Consider the following 24,986-nt stretch of genomic DNA (forward strand, 5'->3'; position numbering starts at 1 on the left):
TTCTTCATTGTAAGGTATTGTGAAAACCCGACCGACAGGACTTGCCTCTCACTGTGAAAGTGCTTGAAACTTTGGCAACTTGCAGGCTTAGTCAGCTTGTGACCCAACATATGAACCTTTCTTTTACGAACTACTTCTGAGAACTTTGGCAATGACTTTTCCGGTTAACTACCAGATCTGCCTATCGTATACAAGACTTCAGCCCATTGACTTTGGCCTAACCTATTGCGTTGAATTGACTTCTCTGCTGAACTCAAACTATTTGCACTGTTTAAGAATAACTAATATTATTTTTATTAACCTATGCCTTTTTGCTCCTACTTCAAACGCTCTGAATGCCATTTTGCTCCTCCTTCAAAGTAGTTTAAATGCTTTAGAACCTGACAGTGTGAAGTATTGAAGTATATTCTTTTGTGATATAGATTGCCTCCTTCTAGTGAATGTTTTATAACTGACTGTAAAATAAATTAGTAAGTGTTTTACCAAGAAACCTTGAGTGTAAGAGTTTGTTTGAATTCTTGTAATTCTAGACGTCTGTGTAACATCTTTACAGCTCACATTCCCCTCTTGAGATAAGCCTGGCTGCTCAGCAACGCTACCACAAAACTGTGTAGTACAGACGTATACCAAAGGTTGGTTTGCTTGCACCTGTAGTCCTAGTTGTGTGTAGTGGCCCCAAAGGGTACTGCATACAAACTTTGCCTAACACCTGGCACCAGCTAGCCACGTAACTTTGGGCTCTGAAGATTCATTTATGACATTCTCCCCTTTTTCATCGCTATTGGCGTGCCTGGACAAGAGACTTTTGGACTTGGCAGCTGCCGTTCGGGGGCTGAGCGGACCAATAAGGGCTGAGGCCGGCCGCATGGACAAATGTTTGGAGTCTTTGGCCAAATTGTCCAACATCTATTCAGCAATCACCTTGATCTGGTCGATGAAACCAGGTGGAGTGGTGTCTGGGCTGCGGGGTGTGGATGGTGCTACGCAAACTCCCGCAGAATGGGGCACACATCAGCTCATAGCACCTCCTCGACCCAATGTGTCCCTCACCGCTCCACCTGTTAAGCCGTCTTCGGTGGTGTCTTTGGAATGTGTCTGTGCAGCATTGTCCACTGGCCCAATGATGTCTACAACTTAATCCCCGGCGGAAGAACGCTTGGGTTGTGCAAAGACTGCCAAGGAGCACAAACATGTTTGGGGGTTCCAGTAGCGCCTCTTGCAGTGACAAACGGGAGTGGCTCATGGTTCTTCCCTGGCCAGTGTTGGCACTGTTGATCTTTTGGTGGGGTGGCGGTCTATGAATATAATATGTACTTTTAAAGGGAGAACACATGTGAATAAAAATGCCTACAAATGCACACTTGTTAAAGCACTATCAGAGATTTTGGGGGTTAATGATATGACGAGTAGTATTTTTACGACCTGCCGTATTCTGTCGGATTGTATGTTCTGTGGTGGCTGCAGTGTCAGATTTAGCTTTATTAACCTGCATGTGAGGACTTGTCTTTGGAACTGTAAAGAAGCACTGGCTGCGAAGGGATTATGGTCCGTTTTGATGCCATTTTTAAAAATTGTCATTTGCATGATTCATGGTTCGAGTCGTCTTGGGGGCTGTGGAGGGGGTTCTTTTAGATCTATCGCCCCCTGAGGCTCAATCTCTTGGGGCGCGGGCTGAGAACCTGACGGCAAGTGGGCTCCTTTTGGATTGCTCGTGAGAAACATTGGAAGTTGCTTTAAATGCCTCTACTGTAGCCATCTCCCAGGGCGCTCTGGATACCGTGTATCGATGCATGGAGGCGGTGACTCCTCTTGGGGTTTGGCACTGGTCCTGTTTATTGGAGGGTTCCTAGGGGGGGCTTAGCAAATGGTTCTGAGCATGGTCGGGAATTAATTGGAAATTCTACTGTGGGCCCAGCATCAGTGGAGGTGCACCCCCCATATAGTCCCTCTGCGCACAGTTTTAGGATCCAGAGAGGAGTTGATGAGATCACAGTACTATCATGTATCAGATCCCGACTAGCTAGCCCTGATCAATGATTACAAGGTGATCTGCTTACAGGAAACTTGGGCCCTTTCTCAAGTGCACATGCCCAAATACCGGGCATTCTTCTTACCAGCAGTTAGATCCGTGAGGGGGCGACCAAATGGAGGTTTATTGATTTGGATCCATGCAAGCATTAAGGCAACATGCAAAGCCTTAGATGTGGGTGTTAGGCAAAGTTTGTATGCAGTACCCTCTGGGAACACTACAAACAATGATGACTACAGGTATAGGCAACCCAACCTTTGGTATAAGCTTGTACTACACAGTTTTGGAAGCGTGTTGAGCAGCCAGGCTTATCTCAAGAGGCGAAATGTGAGCTTTAGTGGAGTTACACAAAGATTCACAGTTACAGGTATTCAAATAAACTCTTACACTCAAGGTTTCTTGCATAAACAATGAATAATTTCTTTGTCAGTTATAAAGCCTTCAGAAGGGAGCAATAGAACAGTAACGCACAAATATACTTCAATACTGTACACTTTGAGTTTCTGGATCAGACAAGACCCTTTTGGTACTGCCCACAGACACAACCTACACCCACAGGTGACTTCAGTAACAAGGGTGCTGGGGACATTAATACCTTACTGTTGGCATTCAAAATACTCTTTAAAAAGTAAGTAAAAGGCTAAGTTTATTAGAACACAAGAATTTACAAATATTCAAATGCAGGGCAAATACTTTCAGATAGCACTTAGAAGAGTCATTCAACTCAATAGCCAAAGTCAATGGGCAAAAGTCTTGTATAGGATGCAGCACTTCAGGTAAGTAAATGGAAAAGCCTTTGCACAAGTTCTTGGGAGTCTTTGGTAAAAAGAATCAAACGTAGGCCCAAAAGTTGATTAGACTTGAGTTGCAGAAGTTACAAGCACATCCACAGTAAGAGGTAAGTTCTCTTAGGCTAGTTTTACAGTACCTTAGTAAAGAAGAAAAAGATGCAGATGAAGACTTCTGTTCCTGTACAGCTCTGCAGATCTCACTGTAACTGGGCCTCAGTCGTGGGGACAAGAGGGAGGACGCCGGGGGACTCCTGCACTGTATTGGCACTGTCGAAGCTGGCAACTGGCAATCTTTACTTTCAGTGGCTGTTTTGAGTTTCAGCTCCTTGCGGTAAAGCAAATCAATAAGCGCAGTTCCTGGCTGTCAAGGTGGACTTTCCTCACATCTGAGGTCCCGTACTCAACTTAGGGGGGACGGGCTTGGTTAGTCCTGCTTCGTAGGAGTCTGGAGGATCTTCCAAAAGCTTTAGGCCAGCTTACAAGCAACGCACACAATCTGGTATCCCTCTCCCTGGCTCTACGGTTTCCTGCAGCAACTCTGAGGAAATTGAACCAGCTCCGAGAAGGGTGTCCAGGTGGTTTACTTGTGAGTTGATTGGTCCCACCAACTCAAAGGAAGAAGTCGTCCTTGCAGGGCTTCTCTGTCGATGCGAACGTGGCGATTCGGACCTGCAGCAGGGCTTCACCAGGCAAACCAACGGTCCAGGAGTTGCACCAGGTGTCCTCTTCAAGCTCTTCTTCGGTTTCTTTGTCGACTCTGCCTCCCAAGCCAAGAGACTCGCCTTTATTCAGTTCTCTCCCATTCATTCCAGCCAAGCTGTCACTCACCCAGCAGGGTGGCTGTCCTTGCCGGACAGTCAGCCAGCCAATCACACCAGAGTGCATTTGGGTCTCCTAGGAGACTAAGCACAGTGAGTTTAGGGCACCTCCCTCACTTCCTGCCTACCCCAGACACTCTGGAGCCAGAGGCAGGTTTCAATCCTGAAGCCCGCCAAAGGCGAATAAACAAAGAGACCAAACTTGGTTTGGTGCGCAGAGAAAATCTCAAAGGACCTTTCCACAAAGAAATGGTGAAAAAAAAGACTGGGGACCATTTTGACAAAGGAGGCTCAGCGCCATTTTGAAAAACATGGCTCCCGCGATTTAACGTTACCGTAGCTGCGAACAGTTCGCGGTCGGGGTAAATCATGGTAGTTCATTGCAAAACCACTGCCACCAGCCATTCAGAGAGGAAAGGGTAACATATAAGATGTTAAATGAGCATTTAGACACAGGGGATACTAAGTAACTCCTCCAGCACTCTATTGTCAGATAGGGTGTGCTGGGTCTAGCACGTACAATGCTAAGTAGAGTCAATTTCACCCTACTGCTCTGGGAAACAGTAGTTTATCCCTCAGTAGGTATTTAACCCTTTGGGAAATCTGAAGGACTTCCCTGTGTCACTGCACTAAAGGTGCTGTGTGCCACAATTGTAAAAGATGATGCCTATGGAGTTTGTTAGACTCCAAAACCAAAAGAAACAGAGTTCAAATCACATCACAGAAAAATACATGAGAGAGTGGGGAAAAGGTTGCACTCTCTCCAGAAAAAGAACTCGCGGTCTTTAAAGTAGAGAGGAAGTAGCACATTTCTGAGAATCCTCCCTAACAATGACCCAAAAATAAAGTATGGAGAGACATAAACATGGCTCCCATAGTTGGAGTAAAAAAAGGAGTGGGGGGGGGGGGGGAAAGGTACCCACTCATTCTGAAATATGGACAGAAAATCCTCAAGTCCAGCAAAAAGTGCTGGGGGTCTCGCAGGTGAAGGGGATTTGGCATAAATATGAAAAATCTAACTGAGTGCATGTAGTGGGAGAGCGAGCAGGGCCTATACCCCCCTGAGGGCAGGGTTAGGCGAGTACTATTAATGCAGAGCGGGGAGAGTGGTGGTGGTGGTTCAGAGAGACTAGCATTGGTGAGGAGAAGAGAGAGTAATAGTAGAGGGGAAGAGTGGTAGGAAATTGGGCACATCCATATAATACCCTATAGAACTAACATCATTGATAGTGTAGGGCCAATCTAGAATGTCCCTGCAGGAGCTTAAACAGATGAGGCATTTGCCTCTAAGCCCTCATTCCTAGACAAGGAAGGGCTATGGAGGGATGTGTGCATTTAGACCAGAGAGAGGGGGAGAGCCCATTCAAACCCCATTCTCCAGCCTGGTGCATTCTATTAAACACCTTGCCTGCCTTACTGCTGAATACTCAAATACTAATGACTATATGGTCAAAACTTCTTACACTGTTTTGTATTCGAAATAAAACTTGCCTGGAGAGACTGTGAGTTAAGGCCATCTGTGCCAGTGGGCCGTAGCTATGGCCAGTGGGATGAGGATATGGGCCACGGTCGTACGCCAGGGCTAGTGGGTGATGTGTATTTTGACTTAATGGTGCACTCAACAAAACGCAGGGAATTTGGCAGATGCGGGAAGTGACGACAATCTTAACTTGGAGCAACCCCCTTCCCCATTGCTTGGCCTCCGAGCACAAGCAGGGGATCACAGTAAGTATCAATAAAGAGCTTATAAATGTCATCATGTGGGACATCGAAAGCGGGGGAGACTCGGAGGTAAGGATGTCACCATGTCCCACACCCACTGAATGGCTTGAGTTGTGTTGAAATGAATCAGATCATCTTAACCCTTTCTTTACTGAAGTGTACACATATATACACTGCCTTCCTCGTCCTGGTCCCCATCAGTAATCCTTAACATTGCCCCCCACCTACTCCATCCCTTTACATTATTAATACAGTACATTACCATGGCTCCATGGCTTCTGGTAACTCATTAGTTATCTATTAGTTTATACCTGCATCCCTCATCTTCGTCCAGGTACCCCATTTGTAATACATTACACTACGCCTGTCTCAATCCGGTACCCCATTAGTAATTTGTTTCATCCCTCCCACCCCCTCGTCCCGGGACCCCATTATGAATCCATTGCATGACCACTGCCACCCTCTTTCTCGTCCCGGTTCCCCATTGGCAATCCATTACATTACCGTTACCACATTCTTCCCATCCGTGCAACTCCTGCCAGAAGCACATCACGGCCATCCCCTGCCAGAAGTCCTCCTTCCTCTTTCGTGTGCTCTTTCTTTGCCTCAACAGGTGGCAAATCAGGACATGATCGAAGGCCATGCACTGGGCAAGGTAGCCACTAAACATAGCCCTAGGACACATCTCCGAACCCACGATGCGGCGAACCCCATGATGTGTAGCGTAGAAACACAAGGATTGCTTTGCACGTGACCTAGATCAGGATATCCAAGTTAACATCTTTAGTAATGCAGGTGATGTGAATTATAGCATAATTTAAGACATTTAGTTAAAACACTTTACTTGAAGTGGCATTAAGGCTCCCTGTTGGATTTCAAGAGTTTTGATTAATTAAACTGCCACTTTAACACCACTTCAACTAAGGTTTACCTGCTTTTAGGCTGCACTCTGAAGAATAGATCCTTGCTGCTCGGTCTTATTTACCAGGCAGAGTGTTCATGTATACATCATTCAGATTATGTTAAAATTAAGAGCATCGCTACTGCACTCTTAGGCTATGTTAGCGGAATACCCACTAGTGAGATGGTAACCCCCACCACAGAGGAGCTATGGCAGCCTCCTACCAATATGGTGTCAGCCTGTGCTCTACTGTGCATCTGAATAGCGGAATACCCGCTAGTGAGATGGTAATCCCCACCACAGAGGAGCTATGGCAGCCTCCTACCAATATGGTGTCAGCCTGTGCTCTACTGTGCATCTGAATAGCGGAATACCCGCTAGTGAGATGGTAACCCCCACCACAGAGGAGCTATGGCAGCCTCCTACCAATATGGTGTCAGCCTGTGCTCTACTGTGCATCTGAATAGCGGAATACCCGCTAGTGAGATGGTAACCCCCACCACAGAGGAGCTATGGCAGCCTCCTACCAATATGGTGTCAGCCTGTGCTCTACTGTGCATCTGAATAGCGGAATACCCGCTAGTGAGATGGTAACCCCCACCACAGAGGAGCTATGGCAGCCTCCTACCAATGTGGTGTCAGCCTGTGCTCTACTGTGCATCTGAATAGCGGAATACCCGCTAGTGAGATGGTAATCCCCACCACAGAGGAGCTATGGCAGCCTCCTACCAATATGGTGTCAGCCTGTGCTCTACTGTGCATCTGAATAGCAGAATACCCGCTAGTGAGATGGTAACCCCCACCACAGAGGAGCTATGGCAGCCTCCTACCAATATGGTGTCAGCCTGTGCTCTACTGTGCATCTGAATAGCGGAATACCCACTAGTGAGATGGTAATCCCCACCACAGAGGAGCTATGGCAGCCTCCTACCAATATGGTGTCAGCCTGTGCTCTACTGTGCATCTGAATAGCGGAATACCCGCTAGTGAGATGGTAACCCCCACCACAGAGGAGCTATGGCAGCCTCCTACCAATATGGTGTCAGCCTCTGCTCTACTGTGCATCTGAATAGCAGAATACCCGCTAGTGAGATGGTAATCCCCACCACAGAGGAGCTATGGCAGCCTCCTACCAATATGGTGTCAGCCTGTGCTCTACTGTGCATCTGAATAGCGGAATACCTGCTAGTGAGATGGTAACCCCCACCACAGAGGAGCTATGGCAGCCTCCTACCAATATGGTGTCAGCCTGTGCTCTACTGTGCATCTGAATAGCGGAATACCCGCTAGTGAGATGGTAACCCCCACCACAGAGGAGCTATGGCAGCCTCCTACCAATATGGTGTCAGCCTCTGCTCTACTGTGCATCTGAATAGCAGAATACCCGCTAGTGAGATGGTAATCCCCACCACAGAGGAGCTATGGCAGCCTCCTACCAATATGGTGTCAGCCTGTGCTCTACTGTGCATCTGAATAGCGGAATACCCGCTAGTGAGATGGTAACCCCCACCACAGAGGAGCTATGGCAGCCTCCTACCAATATGGTGTCAGCCTGTGCTCTACTATGCATCTGAATAGAACAACCGTTTCTTAAAGTGACCTACATTTCATTGGCCAGTGCTCATGGACTTTTATTTTCGTTGATACAGATGATATTCTTGACCTTTATGACACGCCACTCAAACCCGGGCATGCAGCAGCCTTTTCAGACGACTGTGACTCAGTGTCTTCCAAGTTTCTCGTCCGAGGAGCAGGAAACCAGGTATGTTGCAGGGATTGTCAAAATGGAATTCTGCACGCTCTTCTTGATCTCTGTGTTAAAGTTGAACCCTTTACGTGTACATTGCCATGACCTGTGCAGTGTGGAGTGTCGGCTGTGACAAATCTGAGATATTGTCACTGCTTTAGATGGGGAAGCCCCTTTGCATGAGGCCATGGTGGTGAGGCCGCTACCCGATCGTCCCCCTGGGGATGGTACTCGGCGGAAGGATCTCATGGAAAGGGAGGACCCCACTGAGGGAAGTGACAACTTCAGGAGGAGGTGGTATCCCCCCCTCTCCCTCCCACCTTCCCGCTTAACCCCTCCAATTCCCCATTACCTGTTACTTCCATGTGCTGTAGCAGCAAATCCCAAGTGGGAACAACTGGAACAAGGAAGAGGACTCTCATTTCTGTGTTAATTGTCTTCTACCTTAGAGACCCCCAGCTCTCTTGCTGGACTTTAGGACTTTTATTTGTATCCTGGAGAGAGTGAGACCTTTCCCCCCCCCCTCTCTCATGTGTTTTTCTTTGATTTGAACCTGTGTTTCTTGTGGTTTTGGAGTCTGACAAACCCCATAGGCATCCTCATTTTGTATTGTGACACACAGCACCTGCAGTGCTGTGTCACAGAGAAGTCCTTTGGATTTCTGATAAGGTGGCCTATTGCCAAGAGGTCAAGGCTGGTGTAGTCTCCCACAGGGTTACTGCATACAATCTTGCCTAACACTGGTGGCAGGCGGTGAGGATATTGTGTAGAGTTGTTACATTGAGTATTTTGCTTTGCTTGTTCAGCTAAACCCCCACAAGGCTAAGCTCTATCAGAAAGTAAAAAAGCAATTGTTACATGCTAAATATGGATAACTTATGTCAGGAGGCCCTGATCATTCTTACAGTAGATCAGCTGAAAGCAATGTGTCAAGTCAGTAATCTTACTGTAAAAGGAAAGAAAAATGAGTTGATTACAAGGTTGTTGAATCACCGAAGTTTGGGTAGTAGGCCTGTAACACCTACTGACCCAGGAAATGTGGAAAATGCTGATGAGGATGATAGTTCAGAGTCTAACTCTAATGTACAAGAGGAGTCAGAGGAGGTGGAAGAGTCTCAGGCTAGAAACCCCTCTTCGAATGGATTGTGTCCTCCAACGTATTCCGCATCTTTGACATGTAATGTCCACAGCTGTGTACTTCGGGAACCTTTTCTGCAGGGGGCGTCCTGCGTCGATGGCGTCGGGTCGATGTCCCTCGAAGGCCTCCGTCGAGGGCGACGTCACCGGATGTTATAAATGGGACGCACGACGCCCGTAGCCTCAGTTCCATTTTTTCCGCAAACGTGTTTGCTTCGAAGACTCAGCGTGCCTCGTGTATTCCTTGTGAGTGTCTTCTTCTTCTTCTACCCCTCCGATTCCACGGTTTGGCTTCAAGACTTGCCGGGACTGCAAGTCTAAGATGTCGATTACCGACCCGCATTGCATTTGTTTGTGGTGCTTGGGCGAGAGTCACAACACCGACGACTGTTCTAAATGCCAGTCGCTGACTGCTAAGGCCTTGCGGGAGCGTAAGGGAAAGCTTCAGGTAGGTAGCGGTTCTAAACCCAGTAAGTTCCGTAAATCCAAGTCCAAGGGTATGTCCACTGACGATTCGAGGGGTGACTCTCTGAGTCGGAAGGAGTCCCGGGGGTCTCTGTCCCGGAGTGGTTCCTGCCATTCGCCCTCCTCGTCTCTGCATTCTAGGAAGCGCCGTCACCGGTCTCCTTCCCCATCCTTGGAGGATGGAGCCGCGAGGGAAGTAGCTTGTCCAACAAAGTCCTCGACTCCGGAGGAATGGGCTGCCTTCAGGGAGCAGATGTAGGCGATTTTCCAATCGCAGAGCACAGTTCCGTCTAACGAAGCCGGCAAGGAACAGTCTCGATCCGTGGCTCTTGTGTCTTCGGGCTCGGGTCTTCGATGCGATCCTCATCAGGAACCTTCGAGGTCCCATTCGGACAAGGCTAAAGATGGTAGCAAGAGACGTGCTTCCAGGTCATGGTCCTCGTCCCCAGCTAGACAGCAGAAAACTGCTATGGGTTCGAAGTCGGGGTCGACTCCGTCAGCGCTGTGTCCGTCGATTACGGGTGTTGAAGCTTTGCCTTCGTACCAGCCGTCAGCACCGTTGTAGACACCAAAGCCGTCGGCGCTCCCTCTGGATGACATCTATAAGGAGGAGAAGTCAGATTTAGATTTTGACCCTTTTGAGCCTGATGTGGCTCCTGTCTTTTCAGGGGATAGTCAATTGGAAGAGTTAAGGCAATCTCTTCATGATGCTAGTGGCATAGACACTTCTCCTGAGGTTGAATCTGGCAGGCCTGAGCCTGCGGCTCATGCTGAGTCGTCCTAAAGGAGACTGATGGCTAGAGTCGCAGAATATCTTGGTTGGTCAACTCCTCTTTTGTTCAGGATGACTTGACGGATATTCTGGATCAAGGTCCGTCCTCTGACCCGGTGTTACCTTTTAATTTGACCTTGCAAAAAAGGGTGGCGGCTGCTTGGCAGACCCCGGAATCTCTGTTGGCAGTTAACAAATCGAAATACCGCCCTTCCAGTAGCAACCCCAGCTATCTTTCATCTCACCCCACTCAGAGTTTGGTGGTTCAGGCAGCTACGGCCACCTCGAGGCAGGCGGCGTACCCTACCATCCCTCCGGATAGGGACGACAAACGCTTCGACGGTGGAGCGCGAAAGGTGTTTTCTGCGGGGAGTATGCTGCTGAAATTGACCATTTCCACTTGTGCCGTGGCAATATTTTCACACACTCTGTGGAATTGTGTTTCTCTTGCGGCTGAGCATATTCCCGAAGGGGAAGAAAGGGATGGGTTCCTTGCTCTCATGCAAGATGGCAAGTATGCCATGTGTGAATCCCATCAGTCAGGTTTGGACACGGCCGACAGTGTTAGCCGGTCCATGGCTGCAAGCAACGTTCTATGCAGATTTACGTGGTTGCGGAAATCTGGTTTTGCCCCGGATGTGCAAGCCCGTCTTTTGAACATGCCCTTTGATGGCGCGCATTTGTTTGGCAGCAGGGCTGACGAGAGCCTTGATAGGTTGCAGACCTCAAAAGCTGCGGCGAAATCTTTAAGCACAGCTGTGTGTCAACCTCTGCCTTTTCGTCCTAGGGGACAGCAGTGGAGGCGAGGTCCTTTTCGTTTCTACTCCTCCTTTGGTAGAACGAGAGGAGCTGCCAATCAAAGGGGTCAGCGTAAAAGTACTTGTGGTGGTCGGGGAAAATAGAGGTGCCAAAGCCGCTCAGGCAGCTGCCTCTTTGCCTTCAGGCGCTGCCGCAGCCGCTCCTAAACAGTCATGAGGTCATGTCCCATGGTTTGCCGGTTGGGGGCTGACTGTCTCAGCATCTCGAATAATGGCGAGCCATTACTTCGGATGTGTGAGTTCTGGATACCATACCATGGTTACTGCCTTCCCTTCCTACAGCGGCCTCACGACAATCCACCAGGGAATCTCTCTTTGAAGCTTCTAGACCCATTCCTTGTGCAGGAAATCTTGACCCTGCTAGAAAAAGGCGCTATAGAACTGGTGCCTGTAGTGGAGAGGAACAAGGGATGGTATTCCCCCATATTTTTTGATTCCAAAGAAAAACTGGGGTTTGGGACCCATCCTACATACAAGTATGGTCTAAACTTCTTCAAAGACCACAGACTTGCAAAACATTCTTTCAGTGGTGAACCACCTTGTTTCACGGCCCTTCAGTTTCCTACTGATGAAGCACATATGGTGTTCCCTGCCTTTCTCATCCCGCTGACTCAGAACTGCACCTATTCCTGTATTTGAAGCATCAGTTTGTACAATAAAGGATTGGTTGTAGTCAGGAACTCTCAAGACTGGAGCTTGACAAAGGGCTTTCTTAAGTCCTTCAAATGCCTTGGTGCACTCCTCATTCCACCTGACCTTCTTGGGGAGTTTGGGTGAGGAGATCACATTCAAGGGAGAAGCTATGGTCCCATAGTTCTCTGTGAAGTTCCTATAGTAACCTGTGAGGCCTAGGAAGGCTCTCACTTGGGTTTGAGTAGTAGGGGTGGCCCAGTTTTATACAGCTTGTACATTTCTAGGTAATTGCCTTATTTCACCTCCTCCTACCTCATGTCCAAGGTAGACTACTTTACTCTGACCAATTTGACATTTGCTAGCCTTTATGGTAAAATGGGCCTACTCAAGAGCCTGCAATACATATCAAAGGTGGCCAAGTGGGGCTGAACACTGCTTCTCCATCCCATTCAGAAAATGATTCACATCCTTTGGAATGTAGCAGGTGCATTCTTTTTAGTCCAAAAGGCATAACCCTAAATTGGTAGAGGCCTCCTGAGGTGGAAAATGCAGTTTTCTCCTTGGCATGGTCTGTCAGTGCTATTTGCCAATAGCCTGAGGCTAGGTCAAATGTACTGAGGTACTTGGCTGAACCAAGCTTGTCCACCAGCTCATCTGTCCTGGGTAAAGGGTGGGCATCAGTCTTGGTGACTGCATTAAGGGCTCTATAGTCCACGCAGAATCTCAACTCCTTGGATCCTACCTTTGGTACAAGCACACCTGGGCTGGACCATGGACGTGTAGATGGCTCTAGTACCCCAAGATCAAGCATCTTGTTGACCTCTTCCTTTATGTGGGTTCTTACATGGTCTGACATTCTGTAACCCCTTCTTTTGACAGGGAGATAGTCACCAGTGGTTATATCCTGCTGGCCCCAAGCGGTGAAGCCTGGTGTCAGTGAAAACAGGGAGGCAAATTGATTCAACAGAACGTTGTACTCCTCCTGTTGTTGAGAGATCAACTCCTTCTATTTTTCCATCTAAAGGCTGTCCCCTGAGAAGGTCATGTAGAGGCTCACTCTCCTACTCCTTTTGATCAGATGCTAAGAGCAAAGCTCCCAGTTCGGGTCTGGATACATATGCCTTTAGACGGTTAGTGTGAAATACCCTTGAAGCCTCCTTGGGATTGCCCAAGTCCACTAAGTAATTGGCCTCTCCAAGCTTGCCCACAACCTTGAATGGTCCAATCCACTTGTCCTGTAAGGCCCTGTTAGACAAGATTTGGTGCAGTACCCTTTGGGTGCACTAGAACAACCCTGACCTCCTGGCAATAGGGACCCAACTTGTGGTATAAGTCTGTACTACACAGGTTGGTAGTGTGGCTGAGCAGTCAGGCTTCTCTCAAGAGGGGTCAATGTGAGCAGTAGGGTGGTTACACAGAGATTCATAGTGACAAGTATCCAAATAAACACTTATACTCAAGGTTTCTTGATTAAACAATTAATTTATTTGACAGTCAGTTTGAATGAGCCTTCTTCAGAAGGGAGCAATATAATAGTAACACACAAATACACTGCAAAATATACACTCTTAGTTTCTCTAAATCAGCAAGTACCTATTTGGGATGGCACACATACACTTTCTACACCCTCAGGTGACTGAAATAGCTAGGACACTGTGGACATTAATATATCACTGGTACATTTAGAGTCATACTGAGTTTGGTGTCAAGGAAAAGGGGTTATTAGAATAAAACAAGAAATCACACAAATATTCTGAAGCAGGTAAGTACTTTTGAAACCCCCCCCCTATGCAAAGTAAGTTTACCCTTTTCCTGGAAGGAAGGCAAAACACACAATCGGAGGGAAGACGAGTCATTCAGGGAGCCAGGCCAGGCCAGGCCAGGCCAGGCCAATGTCCAGTGGGCAAAAGTCTAGGTGGAGTGAAGCACTTCTCAGAGGTAGGTAAAACGTCTTGCACAATGTTTTGGAAGTCTTTGTAGAAAAGAAGAAATCAAAGTAACACCACAAGCTGTTCAGGCTTGTGAGAGTAGAAGATGCAAGCAACTCTACAGAGGAACCAAGACAAGTCTCATCTGAGATCAAGTAAGGTGACACAACAAGAGGTAAGTTCTCTTAGACTGTACACTACCTTTAGTATGAAGAAAAGTGTGGCTGATCATTTCTGTTCCTGTGCAGCTCTGCATATCCTGGTGTTCCTGGGCCTCATTCGTGGGGACAAGAGGGAGGACCTCTGGGGACTCCTGCACTACAATGGGATGGTCACCGACACCAACCGGCAATCGTCAAACAAGTGGCACTTCAGTGTTTCAGTTCCTCAAGTCTACCGCAAATAGCACCATTGCGGTTTCTGGCTGTCGAGATGGGCTTTCCTTGCATCTGGGGTCCAGCACTCTGTTGATATGGCTCCGGCTCGGTCAGTCCTACTTTCTGGGAGTCCGGAGGATCTTCCTCGAGCTCTTGGCAGCTTAAAAGTGGTGCACTCCGAATCTGGTGGTCCTCTCCCTGGCACTTTGGTTCCTGCAGCAGCACGAAAGCACAGCCAGCTGCAAGATGATGTCCAGAGGAGTACACTTCGGAGTTGATTGGTCCCACCAACTCAAGGGGAGAAGTCGTCCTTGTAGGGCTTCTCTAGTCGAGGCGAATTCGGTGCTTTAGCACAGCAGCAGGGCTTCACCGGGCAAACCAACTGTCCAGGAGTTGCAACAGGAGTCTCTTCCAAGTTCTTCTTCGGATTCCTTCGTCCAGTGGTCGCCTCTATCTTCCAAGCCAAAAAGCCTTGCCTTTTTATGCAGGTTTCTCCCATTCATTTCAGCCTAGCTGCCATTCAAACAACAGGGTGGCTGTCCTTGCTGGACAGCCAGCTGGCCAGTCATCTTTGGGTGCATTCCTGTAACCAAGGGGATTAAGCACAGGGAGTTTCGGGCACCTCCCTCACTTCCTGCCCCTGCCAGACATATTGGAGCCAGAGGCGGGCTTCACTCGTGAATTCCACCAAAGACAAAACGAACAAAGGGACCAAACCTGGTTTAGCGCACAGAGTAAATCTCAAGAAGGACCTTTGCATGAGGGCTTGTTAGGGAGGCTAGTGGAGGCAGCAGCGAGATGTGAAAGGGACCTCAAATACAGGACAGGCCCAGACCTAACCAGAGACCTGACCATAGGCACAGAGTGCCCTGCAGCCCATCTGGAGAGATTACGCAAGCTCAATTTGTCAATTCAGGATCGAGATGCCAACTAACCAATTCCACTAACAATTTCCTACTCTGCTTACACCTCTTAAACTCCAAATTAGACACACCCACAAATCTACAGCACAAACTTCACTACACCACAACAACAAAACAAAAAAAAGAACACATAGACTCGTACAACAGTACACAACGACGACCTGCCGCAAACACCCCAGGCCCAGCCAACGGACCCACCGGACTGAGGCTGCCAACAGCACATCACTGCACTCTTGCTTTTTTCCAGCCTCCTCCCTCTTTCAGAGCCGCCAGAGCGCCAGTGGACCACTCGATAGTGCGCGGTACAAATGTCCTTTACCATTAAAAAAAAGTCACCCTTAGGTGCTTTACTGGCGCTGTGAATGCAGGCCGCGGTAAAAACACACCATGGTAGTTAAAAGTAAACCAGCTGCTGCTGTTGGAACCGAGTGTCGGGGAGAGGAACATCATATTGAGTGCATCTCTTTTAAGTCGGACCCGAGCTGCTAGAAGATCCTGCAGACTCCCAGGAAGCAGGACTGACCAAACCTGAGCCGCCTCAACAGAGTGCTGGACCCCAGATGCGAGGAAAGTCCAGAGTGTTAGCTGAGAACTGCAGTTGGGCTATTTGCTGAGACATCGGGAGCTGAAACCGCGAAGTGCCGCTGAATTGAAGTTTGCCCTTTGCTGCTGCTGACTGTCCCATTGCAGTGCAGGAGTCCTCCCGGCAGCCTCCCTCTTGTCCCCACGACCGAGGCCCAGGAACAGGATCTGCAGAGCTGCACAGGAATAGAAGCCAGCTGGAACCATTTCTTCTAACCAAAAGGTACTGTAATACTAAGGTGACTTACCTCTTGTTGTGTAGCCTTATTTGTTCTCAGTTGAGACTGGTCTTGGTTGCTCTGTAAAGTTGCTTACAGCTTCTCTACCTCACATGCACACAAAGTATATTGTGTGCATGTGCCACCAGAGATCTGGTTAAGTAGGTCACAATAGAATGGCTGTACTTGAGGTACAGTAGTAGGCAGTACTGTGTTGGTAGGTGTGTAGGTAGTTGTAGCTACAGTGATGGGCAGGTCATGCGAAGGGCAGCTGGTGAGCTGTGCGATATTGCATGCAGGCATTATCTTGGGGCATGGAGGGAGGCGGAGAGATGTGGCTGGGTGTAGTTGGACGTGGGGCGATGTGCATGTTGTGTCCATTTAGTTGCCGCAGCGGAGATAGGTTGTTGGTGGTGCTGTGAGGGGAGGTGTATCGGGTCCCAGGTGTTCCTTCCTGCAGGAGCAGACGATTGCCCCACAGACAAGACTTCTTTTAACTGTTTCTAAAGCACTACAATAGTCCAGGGGGAAGGGCGGGCACTAAATGGAGGTAGTTATTATTTAAATATGATGTGAAAATAACTATTAGCTGAATGAATTTGTAAATGTTAAAACGTATGCAGTTATTAGCATGATATGAGTCAAAAAATACTTCTCCTCCTCCCCCCCACCCTTCCCGGAAAAAATGCAGCCTGTGCTAAAAATAGACTGTCGTGGTCGCTAGCACTGGCAGAGAGCACGAGGTAACTCCAGCTGTTTGCTGTCTGTCAAAGGGTCCAGGCAGGCTAAAAGCTCAATGCACACAATGCAAAAGTATGGGAAAATAAGGTTCTAAGGGGAATTACTGGACCAGATAAAATATGAGAATAATGGGTGAAGTGTGGAGAGCATGGCAGGAAAATATGTTATATATATATATATATATATATATATATATATATATATATATATATATATATATATATATATATATATATATATATATATATATATGTTCATGGGTAGCAAAATAATGGAAAATTAAGCTACAGTGTATTTCTGCATAGGCTAGTGATATGCAAAGCAGTATGTCTTAAACGGAAAACCAGCCATTCAGGGAGGAAGACTGCAGCACCCCTTGGAAGGGAAGATGGACAGTTTTGGATGAGCCATGCCTGTATCCAGTGACAAAGTTAACAGTATATAAGGCTCCTGCTTGGCACCAGTCTGAAGGAGATTAGAACGGAAGGACAGTAGGCCGTTCAGGGAGCAGAGTTGTTTGCCCCCCATCCTCATATGCTGTACAGATTAAACTTGTTATCCTTGCAAAATGAAGACTCTTGGCCGTAATTCCCTAGAGGGGTGAACTTTAATCGGGTGTGAGCATCATTCGGGGTACCCGTATAATTAAAGGGGTACCCCTGTAAGTTGGGCTACATTTCATATTCCTCTGATGCAATACAGCATGAGTTTTGTGTGTGGACTGCTGGATAATGCCCAAATTAGATGGGCTTTGGACTGCAATAGTAGCTGTGAACAACCGTTCAGGAGGCAATTTGTGTGTGCGCCGTGCATGTGATATGCATGAAAGTATGATGGGGCCGCTGCAAGTGAGCACTGTATGCCGTGGGTGGCATTCGGGTCGTGCCTGGGGCAGGCAAGGTCGTTGCACGGCTATGTTGTCCGGGCCGTGTGTTGTCATTGAGTTTTCTGCTACTGGGAGAGCTGCGTGGGGAGGGATGTAGGGGGGAGAAAGGTGTTGGGGGATGTAATACGCCATGTGTGGCCATGGCAACAGTAGTAGGTGGGGCAGAGTGGCCTTTATGTCGGTTGGAGCAGTGAAGGACGCAGTGTGCGCTGTGGAGGAGACAGGCACCCCAGCATGCAGAAGATGGGAGCAAAAGAGTGGGTGGCGGTAGGTCAGGGTTGTTCCGGGCAGTGCAGCAAGGCACAGCGGAGACAAAAGTCATACATAGCAAAGCCAGTGCATACATCTGAGGCGACGGCCGTGACTTAACTTTTATGCAAGTGGGTGTCGGGGAGCATCTTGTTACTGGACAGACTTTCAAGGGTGCCACCACGCCGCAGCTTTGCCGGCTGAGACCGGCAGAGATGGGAACAAATGGCCTTAGTAACTGGCCATTGCAGGTGGCCGGCTGCGCCTCCCTGCTGGTTAGGGGGAAATGTGGACTATATTGTGTGGGAGCAAGCGGGATGCATCGAAGTCACTGGAGGGAACGGGGCCTGGAGGGATCCCATGGGTTGCAGGAGTCTCCTTGACATAAAACGAGGGTAGTCGGATGGGGGTTTAGTGTGGTAACTACGGGGGTAGCAGGGACATTCACCACATAAGAGGTGGAAGCAGAAGTGAAGTGGGCCGGTTAATGGTGTTTTCCTGCAGTGTAAAACCCGGGCCTGGAAACCAAGCTTCAGCAAAACTGGCCTACAGCAAAACCTCATGGTACCTCACCCCCCAGCCCCCCCCAAGAGTATATCCTGGACTCCTCTGTCGTGTTTATTCTGGTGAGATTCAGGTATCTAGGGAGAAGCCTTGCAATCTACGCATGGTACAGTAGAGTGGGGCTTCTAGTTAGTGTCCCGTGCACACTGTGCTGCATGCAGTTGGTTATTAACGGGGCTCCATGGCCACTGCATCCAGCTGTGGGCCCATATGCAGTAGGAGGTGGTCCATGCCCTATGCTTCCAGCTTTGAGCTGTCCAATAATTACATAATTTCATGCATGTTATTGGTAGGCCTGTTTGACATATTTTCACAAATCGCATTTACGCAGCATTGGGAGTACAGATGGTAGTAAAGTGGTAGAGCAGTGGAACAGGAAGGCCAGCTTTCTTTTTATCTGGTCACTTTTTCTTCTAACGCCCATGTTTGCGAGATGGATATTACAGTTTGGCGTATGGTGAATTGCCGAAGTGCAGGACTGTCTGTATCGCATATGTACACCATGTTGGAATAGTAAATAATAATATAACACTTGTACATACTTCTTTCTGTCTCTTCTCGCAAAGTTAAACTACATCGGATTCCTAGATTTCAAGAAAGACACGATCCGGAAGCTGGGCCTGCGAGCGAGCACCTGCTCATTCAACCCCGGAGTCATCGTGGCTAATCTAACTGAGTGGAAGACGCAAAACATCACAGCCCAGCTGGAGAAGTGGATGGAGCTCAACGTGGCGTAAGTGACAAATGCATCTCGTCTCTTTCCCTCGGAATCGGGGACCTGCTGTTCTTGCAGTTTAGGTATGTGCTCCCTCTCCTCTGCACTCAAAGTTCTGAGTCTGTGCTGCTTTCATGCAACTCCCCATCCCCGAATCTTTGTAAGCATCCAAGTCTTCAATTCCAAACAATGACTTTAACCAGAAATATGCACCCGACATCTGCTGAGAGCCAGAGCGAAGACTGTGTTGTGCCAATAAGCCCATGGGTGTGGGATTCCTTCTTTCTGTTGTGGTTCTCCTGCTGAGCTGCAATCCCCTGGTGGCACCTAGATCATTTTGCAGTGCACCGTCTCCTGAAGCGTGGTTTCAGTTGGAACTTCGTGGGCATCGTTTTGGGCCTACAGTGACTCTTTCCCACTCCTAGAAGTCTTCCCAACCAAGATGGAGACAGAGAAACGGAGAGAAGTCTGCCGTGTGACAACTGTCGCTAAACCGAAGTGTGTGTAGAGTCCCAACGAGCAAGTATCGTGAAGAACATGTGCTTGGCATCCCATCAGTAGAAGCTGACCGTCTGCTCCCGCCAAAATTCTTTCTTCAGCCTTCAGGCCAAGAATCCGAACAGGAGCAGCTGTCACCTCACCCTGGTGACCTGCCGGTGAAATCCTTGTTCTTCCTCAGAAAAGCTACTATCCCACTCGTAGGTGCTTATCTGGGGGTTTGCTGCGTTGAATTGGACTCCTCCTGAGCTTCCTGGGACACTTGGGTGTGGACAACCCAATAGTGTTGGGTTGTCCACACCAAACCCAAGCCAAGTGCCACATTCGGATTGAATAGTGAATGATAGCAAGCATCACACCTAGACATAATTGCAAGGACAGCAATGCCAACTAACCAATCCACTAACAATTTCATCCCTCTGCATACACCTCTCAAACTCTAACCAAACACAACCACAAGCCTAAAACGCAGCAATCCAAACAAACTTCACTACATTACAACAACAAAACAAACCCCAAATAGACTTGCACAACAGCACACGACGACTACCGACCATAAAACACCCCAAGCCCAGCCAATTGACCCACCGGGCTGAGGCTGCCAACAGCACATCACTGCTCTCTTGCACTTTTCCAGCTTATTCCCACTAACTCACTCCCCACCCCCTCCCTCGTTCAGATCCGCCAGAGCACCAGGGGACCACTCCGGTGGTGATAGTGCATGTTACAAATATCCTTTAACATTAACAGTGTTCTCCCAGGCCTAAGGACATTTAGCCTTTGGCCTAAAATCCTCCAGGCGGTCTAGTGGACCTCCCTGAACTTTTTTTTAACTAAACATTTTACTAACTTCAAACGTGACGCATCCTGCTATATTTGACAACTTTGACAGTGTATGCCTTCCTTTGTTCTTCCACCCATGGACCCTGGTCACTCAGTGTCCCAACTCACTTTGAGACTCTCATCCCCAGATAGGGCTGGACTTTCTAAAGTGTAGGCTGCCTAAATGTTACTTGCATGTATCCTTGTGTTACCTTAAATGTTGGTTAATGAATTTATTTGCTAACTGAATGACTACTTACCTGTTTGTCATCTAAGAATCTACTATTGCACCGAGTAATATTTAACAAATGTCTTGTGTGTGTGTGTGTGTGTGTGTATATATGTATATATATATATATATATATATATATATATATATATATAAAAATGAGTATGTTAATAAGTTTAGTTTACTCAACGGCCTACCAAGTCTTCATGAAAACCATACATCTGAGGCAGTACAGAAGCTCCACTCTTAGTATAATGGTAACTGAAGGGATAGCCCGAATACGACAGAACATTGGGCTAAAGATACTAGGTCAACAATGGGGGTCTGTTCTGACGTGTAGCGTTTACTGGGGACTACTATTGTGCTAAAGTAGACCTGGATTATTTCTATTATGTCAAAATCAGTACATAAACACTTTAAATGTGAAAGATGCACAAGAAGGAATTTCAGACACAGATAGATATTGAGCTGTCAGCTTTTTAAATTTATTTCGCTGATGAATGCATTTATTAATCGTGCATTTTTTGATATTGAGCTGTCAGCTTTTTAAATTTATTTTGCTGCTGGATGCATTTAATAATCATGCATCAGAAAGTAAGAAAAAAAAAAAAAAAAAAAAAAAAAAAATATATTGTTAAAAGGAACAGTTGCGAGCTGCAAAGGGTTCAATCACAAAAACAGAGTTTGCAAAACGATTAATTCTCAATATTTCCTCAAACAGCTGTTTTTGACAAAACAAATTTATAACCACCACCTAAAGTGACTAGTGATTAAGATGTAAAACATACATAGCAAACATAACAACCAAAACAAAAGCAATAAATGGAAAAGCTTTGGGTTATGTGTATCCAGGCTGGAGGGTGACCTAACACTCTTAGTATAAGGCTGTACCACCTGAGAATGTTACCAACATGGACAGAGCAGCCAGGCATCCAGGAAGGATAGCTCAGGGGCAACGCCTTTGTCTTGGAAGCAAGACAGCGCAGAGCAACACAGGATCGAATTCCGATTCCACGCTTAGAAACCACTCGCTGGTATTAAGCAGGTTATAAATGAACAATTAAACAAACTCCTAGCAGGGAGAGAGGGCTGTAGCTTGGTGCAAAGACCTTGTAGCATTCATATGATCCAAAGAAACACTGAAACACCATGTATTGTAAAAATAAAGGGTTTATTTAAATACAAGTAGACCAGGATAATTCTTGGATAAGTAAATACTATCACATCATATAAACATAATCATGAAAAACCAACTCGATACCTAATGGTATGCAAACCAAGGTATAAAGTAATTTAGAGAAGCAAGAAGCGAATCAAGGTGAGTCAAACTTAAGGTTGTACATTCTGGGTAGTAATATACCATTCTTGGGGATTATGACCAGGTTAAATATACATTTTTAATGCAATCAGTATTTCAAGGGTAGTTGGCCCCGTCAGTTATGCAGGGACACTCGGCTATGAAATCACATAATAAACCCTGTTACGAGTATACTCCTTGCAACATTACTTTTTAGAACTCCAATCAGAGCTAGTAAATAAACTCCTATACTTTCGGGGGGGGCCTTAAGCTACTCAACTATAAATATGAACACTTAATAACTATGTTAGAATGCACTAAGCAAAGCAGAGAAAGTAAATCCCAATTACACTTTAAGAAAGACCCAATGTATTTCAAGGTAAGTAATTGACCTATTGGTACATAACTATCTTTTATCTAATAGCTAGTTATACCCAGTATACTTTTAATCAGTGTGTAATACAGTTTCTAAGCTAAGAACGTAATGAAACTATTTTAGAATAGCACCAAAGCAAGTCAGGGAAGCACAACCAAGGGCTACACGATTAGATGAGCAGCAGCTAATCAAGGTAAGACCTATATATTTTTTGAGACCCCTCCAGCTACTTAAAGGTGTAGATATATAAACCCTAAGACTGTTTTAGATCTGTATGAAGTGGACCCGGGGTGCAAACCCTAGGATACACTTGAAGAAAGACACAATGTATTTCAAGGCAGCTACACCCTATTGGTAAGCTTTTACACCCATTCAGTTGAGCCATTATACAACAGTACCAACTCATTTGTTTTAAAAGGGGAGAAACACCATTCAAAGTTAGCTTGTACACTTTGTAGAGGAGCAGAATGCAACTCAAAGGTAAGCATACATTTAATGCTACTTTGTAACATCTTCTTTCACAGAGAAACAGTTACCACACTAACTTCTTTAGCAGGTAAGCACTTTTACACTTGTTATTCTTTCTAGGCAGAATCCTTTTCTTATCCAGTCCTTCCCTAGTCTACGGCATGAGTTCTCTCAGAGGAAGAAGTGGGGCTCTAGTATTCCAGGTGCCAGCTGTAGGCAGGTTGAGATAGGGCTCAGTTGCAGGAAAGTCAAAGTTCCAAAGTTCCGCAGGAGATATTCTTAAACAAGTAAGTGTTCACTTTCAGCGTTAAAGTGTTCAGGAACTTCAAAGAAGGCTCCCTATATGTGTTCCAGCATTAGGCCTGGGCAAGTGGTACAGGCAAACCCCCAACCACATAAACCCCCCACTCAGCTTCACAGGATGCACACCAGACTTAAGGTAAGTATTACCCAAGCTCACACAGTACCTTAGGAGAAAGGAAGAGCTTCGGAGTGGATGCCTTCAGTATGCAGCAGCACAGGACCTGGTCCCTAGATTCTTGATCTGGAAACGAAAGAACTGGACACTGGTGAAAATAGGAACTTGAAGCAGCAGTCATTGGAGGAGGCTTCCAGCAAAGGTTTCTTCATGGGTTCTCGCTGCTCTTTGGATTTGGCACCTTTTTACAGCAGCCAGATGTAGAACGGATATTGCCGGTCAGATTCTCTTAATTCTTGGTCCTGCACTCTAGTGAGTGGACTATAGGGATTCGAATCGTGTCTCTGGAGAGCCAGGAGGAGGCCACCAAAGTTTCAGACCGATTCGGACTTCGGGAGACCATGGACCGCACTCGGGCTCAAGGTCCCAAGGTATTGGCGGTTTGCAGGTCTTCTTGAGACAAGTGGATCTCGGCAGTCTCTGGGTAGAAGTCGTGGCACTCGGGAATCCCTGGTCGATTGGAAGGAAGGTTGCATCAGGTTCAAGTTACACAGCAGGGTCTCTGGTTGCTGGAAATCGCTACAGACGTCTCTTCTTCATCTTCCTCTTCGGCTTCAGCTCTAGTAGCCAACTTGTCAACAGCTTCGAGGATCAGAGTATTTATCTGGAACTACAGCACAACCTCTGCATTCTCTCCCCACTTTTTACAGCAAGGGGCAGTCTAGCTGTCCAGTTAGGATAGCCAGCCCCCCACTGTGAGTTGTTCCCTTTCATAAAAGGTGAAAGACAAAGGTCTGCAGGGTTTTAGACTCCTCCCTCACCTCCTGCCTTTTCAGACACTCTGGAGCCTTGGCAGGGAATGCAAAGGATTCCCACCAAAGACAAAACTTCCACTGAGGTCGTTCTCACCTACACTGCCAGGCGAAGACCTTGGAAACAACAAGCAAACGAGAAATGGCGAAAAAGGGAGCCCAACACTCCAGCAGAATGGTGGCCCATCTATGCATTACTGTTAGGCAAAGTTTGTATGCAGTACCCTTTGGGAGTACAGCAGGGCTTCTCTGTCGAGATAAACTTGGCGATTCGGACCTACAACAGGGCTTCACCGGGAAAACCAACGGTCCAGGAGTTGCAGCAGCCATCCTCTTGAAGCTCGTCTTCAGTTCTTTCGTTCCAGTAGTCGACTATGCCTTCCAAGCCAAGAGACTCGCCTTTTATTCAGTTCTCTCCCATTCATTCCAGCCTAGCTGTCACTCACACCCAGCAGGGTGGCAGTCCTTGCCAGACAGTCAGCTAGCCAATCACCAATGAGTGCATTTGGGCCTCATAGGAGACTAAGCACAGGGAGTTTCTGGCACGTCCCTCACTTCCTGCCCACCCCAGACACTCTGGTGCCAGATGCGGGCTTCACTCCTGAAGCCCGCCAAAGGCAAATGAACAAAGGAACCAAACCTGGTTTGGCGCACAGAGCAAAACTCTAGAAGGACCTTTCCACAAAGAAATGGTGAAAAAAGAAGACCGGGACTTGTTTAAACAAAGGGGGCACAGACGCCATCTTGAAAAACAAGGCTCCCGCGATTTAACGCTACCGGTGTTCGCGGTCAGGAAAAATCATGGTAGTTTGTTGTAAAACCACTGCCACCAGCCATTCTGCGAGAAAAGGGTAGCATGTGACTGCAACATTAGTATCTAGACACAGGGGATACTAAGTAACCCCTCCAGCACTCTATTGTAAGATAGGGTGTGCTGTGTCTAGGAATTTAAAAGACTAGTAAAGTCAATTTCACTTTACTTACTCTGGGAAACTGTAGTTTATCCCAGAGAAGGTATTTAAACCTTGAGAATGCCTGTAAAGGTTTCCC

General features: G+C 47.2%; 1 protein-coding gene across 3 annotated transcripts in view; it reads left to right on the forward strand.

The window, feature by feature from the left end:
* GLT8D1 (glycosyltransferase 8 domain containing 1) overlaps positions 1–24,986 on the forward strand; it is a 112,613-nt gene that overhangs the window by 75,522 nt on the left and 12,105 nt on the right. For all 3 annotated transcript variants that reach the window (XM_069643167.1, XM_069643169.1, XM_069643168.1), the window contains exons 7-8: positions 7,911–8,023; positions 18,868–19,034. In XM_069643167.1, coding sequence (XP_069499268.1) covers positions 7,911–8,023; positions 18,868–19,034 — 280 coding nt within the window. The remainder of the gene's footprint in view (positions 1–7,910; positions 8,024–18,867; positions 19,035–24,986) is intronic.

The sequence above is a fragment of the Ambystoma mexicanum genome, chromosome 2p (assembly GCF_040938575.1).
Source record: "Ambystoma mexicanum isolate Mex_15411 chromosome 2p, UKY_AmexF1_1, whole genome shotgun sequence".
NCBI classification, from domain to species: Eukaryota; Metazoa; Chordata; class Amphibia; order Caudata; family Ambystomatidae; genus Ambystoma; species Ambystoma mexicanum.